Source organism: Mugil cephalus, chromosome 4 (assembly GCF_022458985.1).
Source record: "Mugil cephalus isolate CIBA_MC_2020 chromosome 4, CIBA_Mcephalus_1.1, whole genome shotgun sequence".
Taxonomy (NCBI): domain Eukaryota; kingdom Metazoa; phylum Chordata; class Actinopteri; order Mugiliformes; family Mugilidae; genus Mugil; species Mugil cephalus.
Window position 1 is genome coordinate 4,189,351 of NC_061773.1, and position 11,233 is coordinate 4,200,583.

The 11,233-nt window shown below is 40.0% G+C and overlaps 1 protein-coding gene across 1 annotated transcript; it reads left to right on the top strand.

Moving 5' to 3' along the window:
* Positions 1 to 3,443: 3,443 nt before the first annotated feature.
* Positions 3,444 to 8,849, top strand: irf6 (interferon regulatory factor 6). Its single transcript, XM_047584036.1, has 8 exons — positions 3,444 to 3,720; positions 4,047 to 4,225; positions 4,796 to 4,991; positions 5,097 to 5,186; positions 5,294 to 5,560; positions 6,178 to 6,570; positions 6,661 to 6,779; positions 7,801 to 8,849. Exons 2-8 carry the CDS (start codon positions 4,052 to 4,054, stop codon positions 8,038 to 8,040), a joined length of 1,479 nt encoding a protein of 492 aa, XP_047439992.1. The 5' UTR covers positions 3,444 to 3,720; positions 4,047 to 4,051; the 3' UTR covers positions 8,041 to 8,849.
* Positions 8,850 to 11,233: the final 2,384 nt, after the last annotated feature.

Consider the following 11,233-nt stretch of genomic DNA (forward strand, 5'->3'; position numbering starts at 1 on the left):
TCTTTTTGAAGAATTGGTATATTAATACTCTCAAAGTGTTATTGACGCTTCTTCTATTTAAATTTTTTTTTTTTAAAAAAAAACAGTGCTAGCAAGGAGGTCTTGTTACATTGCAGTCGTTGTAAGCATAGCCAGGCAGGGCAGGAGTATAAAGAGGAGGGGGGCCTTTCCTCCACCAAGCAAGTATAGACAGATGAGCCGCCCAGTAATACATTTTAAATTTGATTCATTAAATTTGGTAAAGCAAATCCTTCAGCATTATTTAGGCTTACACAGATGTTTTTGGTCAGCTGTGTAGTTCCAGAGAAAAGGTACAATAATCGAATCTAATTGTTTAAAGTAATACTTAGCAATGTAACATGGAAGAGAATGAAGGAGATGTAGGAAATGTGGCAGCGCAATCATCTTAATTGCATTAATCTTAACTACAAGAGAGATAGGAAGAGTCTTGCTTTGTTTAAGTTGTTCAACTTTATTATGCCAATTCTTTTGTAAAACGGTTTTTGTGACAGTTATACCAACAAATTAGAAGTCTTTGAATCCTTTTTTAAAAGGATAGACTCTATATATGTCATATTAACTTCGTTAGAGATTGGCATTAACTCACTCTTATCCCAGTTAACAGAAAATCCAGAGAATCCGCCAAAGTTTTTAAAGTCAAAAGATGAGGTATGGAGGCTTGAGGATGAGAGATGAATAAGAGAATGTCATCCGCGTACAACAAAATAGGATGTTCTTGTCCATGAATGTTGACAGGAGATATTAGACGACTTTGTCTAATACTAACTCCTAACGGTTCTATAATAATTGAAAACAGGAAAGGGGAAAGGAGGCATCCCTGATGGGTGCCACGACTGATTGCAAAAAGGGATGATATATTTTGGTTGCTTATGACAGAGGCAGCTGGATGTGAATAGATAAGCTCAATCCACTTCATAAAGGAGGGTCCGAAACTGATATTTTTTAGTGTAAACAACATACATGGCCATTCTTCTTCTAGTTAAAATTTAACACTTCTCATCACTAACCAGCATTAGTTTCTCTCAACTCTAATATATAGTGTTAGATATCGTTAACTACTTCAACTATAAATATTTTTCGGTTACATATTACATGTAAAATAGATTATGATAAAATAACGAGGCCATGTTAAACTTAAAACGTTTATTTTAAAATGCACCACAGCAACAAATACAAAAAACATTTAAATCATATAACTGTTTGCCACTTTACATCAAATTTTCCACATACTTTGTTCCCAAACATCAGGTAAAATAAGAGAATGAGTCCAGTAGCTCCTACAGCAGGCGATGAACAGAGGTACCAGGTCACAGCAGCCTGCAGCAGCTCAGTAAAGTTGTACCCAGCTAACTTTACCACCATTACTGTCTGGTTAGTCTCTATCAACTTTACCAATATTTTTATGAAGAAGACAGAAAGCTCCCAAATAATGGATCTGAACAGCTGTAATAGTCGACTTATGTTAACTGTGTAATTGTCCATGAATCAACATTGACTGACTTTAGCATGACTGAAGAAACGTTGGCAAAAGTCAGTCTGGTGTTTGGTGTTTCTATACAACGTGGTACGGGTCATATGAGAACAGTAAATATAACATCAAAAATGACATTATAGACAAAACTAATCACTTTTACTCACCAGACAAAGCTTTCCATCAGTAAAAGTCAGTCGGTAGTTCTCAGGATGACTGTCCAGGTAGAGGTATAATAAAGGGGCGGGGCTAATAAATGAACACCTGAGGTGTTATATTCAGGTTCAGAGCTCGTAGTAGAAATGAAGAGAGTTAATGTGTTGAACTGACACTTCAACAAACATATTTTGACACCAACTATTTGTCCTCAGAGAGTTATATATAACAAATTTAACTCTACAAAATAAGAGTAAAATTAACTCTACTCTTGCTAAAAGTTCGCCAACACCAGAATTTCAACTCCACAGCATTTGTTGTGTAGTAAGACAGCGCCAAGATTTCATTGAGTTTTTTTTTTTTTTTTTTTAATTTATTACTCAAATAGTTAGAACATCTTGAAAGTAAAATTAGAGTTAAAAACTCAAATTTTCCTAACAAACAATGACCCCACAAGGCACGTGAAGTCCTCGATGGGAGAATATGTGATGACTTTCTGGCACAATCATGTCCAACCATTTTGGCTCATGGGGTTCAACACGTTACTGTTCATCTGAAGAGAGTTTGAGATCTTGAACTTAGTGGCCTTAAGACAAAGTTATTTCCCAAAAAGTCAGTTAACATAAACCTAACTGAGGTGATGGAACAAGTCCTCACACTATTTACATATACACCTACACATCAAACAACAAAAAGATGAATTCCATATCAAACGGGGCGTAATGGAGTTTTCCAATGTTTCTGTTATTATTTCTGCAGTAATATAAAGCATTTAATTCAGCTGCATTCAAAGTTTTGAAAATGTATAGCAGTAAAATATATACATTTTCACTTTGAAACAAAGTAGAAAACTTAAAATATACAAGTAAAGAAGGTTAAAATTTAACTTAAGTACACGACTTGAGCCGTTTTGTTTAATTTTGTTTGCGTGCTTCTTAAGTGCCTCAGGGTGTCAGCCATTGCATGTGTCTGTAAAATCACCTACATCTGTGATGCTGCAGGCGGTTTACATTAAAGAAGCTCAAATTGATCCAAATTAACGAGCACACGCCTTCCAGCCTTCTATGTCACCCCAGGACACAAAACAAGATTAGCATCACAGCGGGGGCAACAGGTTCATTATTCATATTAATCTGAAACCAGGAAAAAAATAAAGACACGGGTGCGAACAGGACACACGTTCTCCAAAGCACTGAGTGGTTTCAGGGAGTGGTTTGTTGTTGTGTCTCCCGTTAGTGACGGGATCATCACCAAACGGCCATCTGACTTGTGCCAACAGTGTACCACTTTGCGTATGTGTATTGTTCTTTTTCTTTTTTCGGAACACTCCCACTCCACCAACAGACAAATGGGAGCTAAAAATAGCGGTTCAAAGCATACGACTTGTGAAATTTGAGGGCTTGAATAAATGAGTAAGTTAGAAGTAAGTACGACAAGAAACAAGATGAAAAAATGAAAATGTATCATAAATACAAGCGAGTTATACCTTTTTAGTTATTCTGATGGGACAAAACGCACATGACATCCTTCTCAAGATATGTAAGGTATGTTAGATTAGATTATTAGATCGATAATTGTCAGTATGCATTAAAAAAATAAAAGAGAAAAACAAATAGTCTACATTCCCGATTAACACTAATTTCTGATTATTTTAATTTGAACTAAATACGCGGTTTAAAACTCAATCTGTTCAGTGTTGTGAGTCTGGTGGGAAAACAGCTACCTGTCCACATGCTTGGTGAAAAACGATCACACCAGCTGCTCTGAAGAAAAAAAAAAGGTGTGTCACCGGCATGACGTCACGGCCGTACCTGAGTTTCGGTGAGGAGAGGGGGAAGGACCGGACCGAGTGAGGGAAAAAAACACCAGCTCTTCGCGGTCCGATCGAGATAAAACACTTTTCCTCTTGTTATCGTCTGTCGGCTCCGTCGCGCCGATCGTCGGGTGGCTCCGTTCAGGGTGGATTTGTGAGGAGTTTTGGAGGAAAAGGGCGGTTTTGATTCCCAGCTGCTAGTGAACACAGGCCGACCAGGGGGAAAAAAACCCGACTTCCTGCTTTGGCTCTGCCACAGGTATTTCTGCCTTTATCTATTGTCGCGTTTTGCTTAATCTGCTTGTGTTTTTTGTGTTTGTTTTGGATTATTGTTATTCTCGTTCTCATATATAAATAATGTTAAACATGTCATATAAACCCCAGTGTGGAAAATAGTCACAGCTGTCAGAGTGAACCCGTGCAACTTTTTTTTTTTTTTGAAAATCCGGACGCGCAGGATTGCGTAGTGTTGCAGTCTTGTTGGCAGCCGAGTGAGCCAATTATCCATCGTCGTTTGGGACATTATTCACATTCACATTATTCAAAGTTCATATTTGACCGACTGGTTCGTGTTTTCTGGTTCAGTCACCATGTCGGTCACCCCTCGACGCGTGCGCCTGAAGCCCTGGCTGGTCGCTCAGGTGGACAGCGGCCGATACCCGGGTCTGGTGTGGCTCGACCGTGAGGCCATGCGCTTCCAGATCCCATGGAAACACGCCACACGACACACACCCCAACACGAGGACGAGGACACCATATTTAAGGTAAAAGGCTCTTTGGGTGAACGTTTGTTGGATTGTCTGCTGGTCCTGAGACAGAACCTGGAAATGCAAACAGTTTGAATGGGACTGTCACAAAGTTTATTTTATATTGGTACAAGTTAACCATTCTGGTTCAAACAAATATTCATGCAGAAACAGAGTCTATATTTATATTTATGTATATGTGTTGATTTTGTTACACGCCTCCATTTGGTTTCTATCATCAGGAAAATTCATGGGATCCTCAGTTCAGAGTAAACACGGGCCTTGTATTGTGTTATTAGACTTGATGCTCAATATAGTGTTTATTTTTTTGTGTGACATTGTGTGCAGATATTTTGTCTTCACCTTTCCATATACCTCCAAAATTAGATGGATCTAAAAAGTCATGTCAAATGAAACTGTCTGCTTTTAGCTCCTGCTTTTCGCAATTCTTCCAAAACATTGTCTTCTTTGGTTATTTTTTCAAAACTTCTAATCTAAATCATCATTTGGTAAAAAAACAAGACAAATGTGTGCATCCGTCTATATAGCACGGTGATATTGATACTTCTGCTCTATGCGCTCCTCCAGGCATGGGCTGTGGAGACTGGGAAGTTCCAGGAGGGAGTTGACGAACCTGATCCTGCGAAGTGGAAAGCCCAGCTCCGATGCGCCCTGAACAAAAGCAGAGAGTTCAAGCTCATCTACGATGGCACCAAAGAGGTTCCCTTGAATCCGTTGAAGATTTACGTGGTCTGCGACATCCCGCAGCCCCTCAGCAACCAGAGTAAGTCAGAGCTGTTTTTACATGGCTGACGTTCTTCAGACTCGGCACATCTTTACTTCACTTCGCAATGTTTGCCATCTTGTAATGCTGCCTCCAACCCCACAGCTCCTTCAGACCCTGGTTCTTGGACTCCCCATGACGACGACGATGATATTCCAGACACCCCGGAGTCTCTGCCTCAGTACCCTTCCAACGGTGAAGGACTTTTTCTAAACTATTTCTATTTTTGTGGCAATCCACCAAGGATCAAAGCCACACAGCGTGATTGCTTTTAATAATGAGTAAATTCTTCCCTCATTTAGGCACCAGCCCCCCTCCTCTCATTATGTGGTCTCCGATGAGTTCAGGGTCACCCATGCAGCCTTCCAGTTGTCCCCCTTCAAACGAAGGCTGGCTCAAAGAGGAGCCTGTTAAAGTTTGGCCTAAAGAAGAGCCGGTAGATATGGAGATGCAGCCCACACCTCTGGCCGACATGACCCCAGCTTCTCTACCCGATCCCTCGATGCAGCCCCCGCCTCTGTCGGACGCCCTGTTTGCCTCTCCAGAAATGTGGATCAGTTCCCTCCCAAGTGAGCAGTTTGTTCGTTTAAAAAATCCTGAAACTGACCAAAAACGGACAGAATTAAAGCAACAGCTCATGTATTCCTGTTCCCCAGTCAGTGCATTTAGATTGTTTGGGGAGTAATCCACCAATTTTTTCTTTAAATTATCATGATGAGATAGGCAGTATAACTATTAGTATCAGTCAAATAATCCATTATATAAGTGACCAAAAGCAACTTTTGTGTGAACTAATTATTCCTTAAGCAACTTTTCAAGCAAAAATGCCAAACATTTACTGCTACTCTTCATTTTAAATATCACATACTCAACATGTTGGGTGTTGGAGAAGGAGAAACAAACATCTAAGAATTAAATTTTCTGTTCTTTCAAACCTGTTCAGTTCTTCTAGTTTTTATATTTATGGACAATAAATGTGTTAATTGTGAAAATAACCATCAGAAATTGAAATGTCGCTATTGAAAGAATGCACAGTGCACAGACATGCTCTTAGTTAAATTAAACCAGTACGGTGAAGACACTTGCATATTTACTGTAACTTTGTGCTTTCGGATGCTCTGTCCCTTTAAACCGAAGCCTTTCTTCAGGCACGCCTCTAATTTGCCTACCTTCACCTCTGACGCAGTGACAGACCTGGAGGTGCAGTTCCTGTACAGAGGGAAGGAGATGGGTCCCACAGTAACCGTCAGCAACCCCCAGGGCTGCCGGCTGTTCTACGGAGACCTGGGGCCCATGGTCAACCAGGAAGAGCTGTTCGGCCCCGTGAACCTGGAACAGCTGCGCTTTCCAACCACGGAGCACATTGCCAACGACAAGCAGAGGGTCTTCACTAGCCGCCTGCTGGACGTGATGGACAGAGGCCTAATCCTGGAGGTCAGCGGGCACGACATCTATGCGGTCCGTCTCTGCCAGTGTAAGGTGTACTGGTCCGGCCCCTGCGCTCCGAACCCAGCTGCACCGAACCTCATAGAGAGACAGAGGAAGATCAAACTCTTCTGTCTGGAGTCTTTTCTCAGCGGTGAGTAATGGTCATAAAATTGACTTAGATTAGAGATTATTTTTTTATCAAGGAAATGATTTGAATCACTTTCTTTTGGGTGATGTGCAGGTGTGATAGCCCACCAGCGTGGCCAGACGCCAAGCCCCCCTCAGTTTGAAATCAGCCTGTGCTTCGGAGAGGAGTGGCCTGATGGCAGACCCAGAGAGAGGAAACTTATCATGGTTCAGGTGAGGAACTGTTGACCTCTTTTATAAAATGTTTTTGTGACCCTCAATGGGCATTTAACCTGTATAATCCTTCATACCTTAGACCTCCCTAGTACATAAAATGTATGATTTTTTTAAAGTTCATGTTGGTTATGTTAGTGAAAAAGTAGGTTATATACTTGGCAACAATTGTTGCGTTTATTGTTTTTTTTTTTTTTTTTTTTATTGCATTTCAGGGTTTCATTTTCATTTGCACATTTCCCTTCATTGCACTGTGAGATGTCAACATCTGGGCATCTTCCTATTCAGCTTGGTAGTCTACTGTGGGGGAATCACTAGTATCAAGTGATATTGTACGTCCCTTGGGGGTTTGGGGTTGTGTAGAAAAAAAAACAACTAATACAGAATAAACACTTAAAACCTATCCTATCATAAAACTTATCATAACACTTGGCATGACTGTGTTACGCAAGCGGCAACACATGTTGCTTATATTTACCAAAAACATGCACAAAGACATATAGTTCACATCATATATCAGTAGTAGACCCTTTTAAGTATGCTTGTTGAAAATATTTTAGTTATACCATTACATTAAGGTATTTTACCTACTCCCTCTTGTAAAAGTTTGAGGTGGACATTTCCTTCCGGAGGTAAGTAAAGAGGCCTAGTGATGTGACCATTCACACTAGCTACATGATATTGATATAAGTTATAGGAGACACCCTATTCTTTCATTTTAAAACTTTAATTAGCTACTCAAAGTCAAACTTAAAAAAAAAAAAAAAGAAGTGTGGCAACTATTGTTGCCAGTGGGATTAAATGGGTTAATCCATTAAGTGAAGTTAATTTTCTAATTGACTCAGACTTCTTAGCTAGCTGAACTCTCTACTTATGCATTAGGCTGCTGTGTAGCTTTTTACGGTACAGTTTATGACTTTGCTACAAATTAAACCTCAGCATTGTGGATAATCTAAAAGCCATAAAATAATTTTTATGTTTTAGTTGCCTGCAGTGACTTTGACCCTCCTTCATCCCGCAGGTTATTCCAGTGGTGGCCCGGATGATAAGTGAGATGTTTTCTGGTGACAACACACGGTCGTTTGACAGCGGCAGCGTCCGTCTGCAGATTTCAATCCCAGACATCAAAGACAACATAGTGACCCACCTAAAGCAGCTGTACTGCCTGCTGCAGACCCACCAGGGGCAGGACGGCTGGACGTTGCCCCCCGGCCCAGGCTTGAACATCGTCCAGGCCCTGCAGGCTCACACTGTGAACTAACATCTATCTGTATATTTCACCCTGCTACTAAGAGTTATCTACTGTTAGCAAAGAAGTACTTATGTGTGATCATATTTAGAAGTGTCCACAATATACTGTAGGACTCGTATCCTGTCCGGCTTCTCTCTGAGCTTGTCTGTACATAAAAGTTGCACATTTTATTCTGGATTTGGCGCAGGAACCGTAGACCGATGTAGCAGCTGCATGGGCCAAAGTCCTGCTTGCTGCAAGGGAACATTTAACGTAGTTAATGAGTTACAGATATTGCTCTGTGCCTTATTTGACCAGAACGGGTCACTGATTGCCAGTCTTTCTTCCCTAAAGTTGTTTTTTTCGCAAAACAGGGCTAAATCTTTGACATTTGACCTGTAATATTCTCTATGCAACACATCAGTCACTGGATTTGTATATTTTAGAAAATTATCAGTAAATGTGAATTAAAGTGTACATGGGATATGCATTTTTCTACAGCTTATAGATGACTATATAGCCCAACTGTCTTTGTCATGTAATTGTGTTTACTTTTTAAGTCATTCTCTTTCTAGCATGTAGGAGTTTTATTGTCTTCAGCTGGCAATTTTATTATTTTTTTCCACACCACATATTTTTTTTTGAATTCATATCATTTAATTTTAAGCCATTTTTCAGTCATTTAACCAGATAACATTCAGCTACATGGGTCTCTTTTTTTCTTATTTAATGGATGCATTGCACTTTGGGTGCTGAATTATGTTTTATGGCTTGTTGAATGTATTTACCCTGCGACTGCACGTTATATTTTATCAATAAAAATACTGAGATAACTTGTCTTTTTGATTGAACTTGATTTTTCTTTCTTTTTTTTCTTTTAATGAAATATTTTAACAACTCCCAAGCAAACTTATCTCAGGACACAAAATGCCTGCTTACATTTGTCAGTACCATTTGATGTAACATATTATTATAACAGTGGTGCCCACCTTTGTGGTGAATTTGTCATTTCCAAAAGGCGTTTATAAAGGCTACTGGACTTGTAGATGTTCTTGTAGACATTTTGCCGATTCATCTGAGTAGCTTCTTCAGTTCTGAGAGACTCGTGGGAAGTTGAGGTTAAAAGGAAAAAATCCATCAGAAGCCAGAAACTGGTGCCACTAATAGCTAATAACGGCTTACCTGTCATCAAGGAGGGGCACTGTTGTGCCTAAAACACTTTCTCTGTGAATGGTGCTCAAACGAAGCCATTGTCAGGTTGTCTTTTAAATTCATTTCATTTGCTCTACCATCATCTGTCTGCACTTTTACACCCCCTCTGTCTTTCCTTCAACCACTTTTCATCCCATCTCCTCTCCTCTTTTCATCCCATTCCCTACGAACACTATGCAAGCTTTCAAAGAACTTAAGTGGTAACAGTTATTTTTATTGATTAACAAAATGCAGTGAATGAACAGAAGAGAAGTTCAAATCAAATCAATATTTGATGTCACCATCCTCTGTGTTCAAGGCAGCATCAGTTCTTCTAGGTACTTGCACACAGTTGTTGAAGGACAACATCTCTCCAAACATCTTGGAGAACTAACCACAGATCTTCTGTGGATGTTGACTTCCTCAAATTCTTCTGTCTCTTCTTGTAATCCCAAACACACTCCATGATGTTAAGATCGGGGCTCTGTGGGGCCATGACATCACTTCCAGGACTTCTTGTTCTTTACTCTGAAGATAGTTCTTAATGACCTTGGCTGTATGTTTGGGATCTTTGTTATGCTGCAGAATAAATGTGGGGCCAGTCATACTCCTCCCTGAAGGTACTTCATGATGGGTAAGTTTCTGCCTGTATTTCTCACCATTAATCCTGACCCCATTTTGCAGAAATGCAGCCCCAAACTTGCAGGAACCTCCTGACGGTCTCAAGTGAAACTATCAAAACCCTTCCCTTCACATCACTATCACAAGAAAGACATATCCTATTTTACTCTTGACATTCAGCGGCTCAACTCCTTACCTTCAGCGACTGACAGTTGAATCCTGCTTCTTAAGTCCCTCTGTTCTGTTACACGTTTAGTACAAACTCAGCTCATATTATGATCCATGCTTAGGGAATTTCAATCAGTTTCTTTTGGTTGATGTGCAGGTGTGATAGCCCACCAGCGTGCCAAGCCCCCCTCAGTTTGAAATCAGCCTGTGCTAGGGTCTGATTATGTTTTGACCAACTTTAACGTACAAAGGAACTGGTAAGACATCAAAAGGCATGAGGGAGACTTTAAGATTGTGGCCACAGAGATACAGAGGAGCAAATTTTTCTTTCTTTCCTATCTTCTGGTTGATACATTTCACATATAATTCCACATTTTATATATTATTTATATATTTTTTAGAGTATATTAATATTTTAATATCTTAATTTACAAAGTCACTAACTATAGCTATGTCCCATACTGACCACCGCCTTTGCCATGCAGTGAAATGGGAGGCGGCATGAATTTTAATTACCATAATGACGTAGCAGCAGCACTTCAGATATGTGTTCTAGATACTTTCCAGTCAGGCTTATCAGGTAACATTGTTGTGATATGTGCAGGTTCCTTTTGAGCCACTGGTGTTTCAGATTTTCTGACATTGTGGATCATTTTAACTAACTTGAAGGATCCTTCCAACTAAACTGTGAGTGTTGTACGGAATGTTTATTACAAGAAATTCTCTCCGGGTTAATGTTTGGCTTTATGGTCACCACTGAGGGGACATAAAAACCTGTGGACCACGTGAACGGATGCTTCCAAATATTTAAGTTGGGATGGGTAAAAACAGATAGTGATAAAAGACACACTTTTGCCAATAAAGGAATAAAATATTCTGACTATTCGTCATAAAATGATGACAGATTCCAACTTTATGGGCATCAGTGTAGAATGATGATTAGATTTTGTATTTGTGTCTATGTCCTCTTTAATATTGGAAACAAAAAAACAAAAACAACGCATTCACATCCTGGATAGAAAAGGCGAGGGTCACAGAGGAGAAAGATAAAAAGGTGGAGGAGGGCATCCTGGCTCTAAATTAATAAAAAGTAATTGTGGAAACTTATAGGGCGGTGTGGTTTCCTCTGTATCTTGTGACCTTTGGTCTGGCTCCTGCCAAGCTAAAGATCTCACACCCACATCTACGTCAACTCCCTATCTGGCCTATCATTTGGTCCCTGGCAGTGGACTTTGTCCTTCGC

Bases quoted from the DNA above. Each gene is read 5' to 3' on its own strand.
- irf6 (XM_047584036.1), top strand. From the start codon at position 4,052: ATGTCGGTCACCCCTCGACGCGTGCGCCTGAAGCCCTGGCTGGTCGCT. The intron at 5,561-6,177 runs GTGAGCAGTTTG...CCTCTGACGCAG, and splicing joins GTGGATCAGTTCCCTCCCAA to TGACAGACCTGGAGGTGCAG. The intron at 6,571-6,660 runs GTGAGTAATGGT...GGTGATGTGCAG, and splicing joins TCTGGAGTCTTTTCTCAGCG to GTGTGATAGCCCACCAGCGT.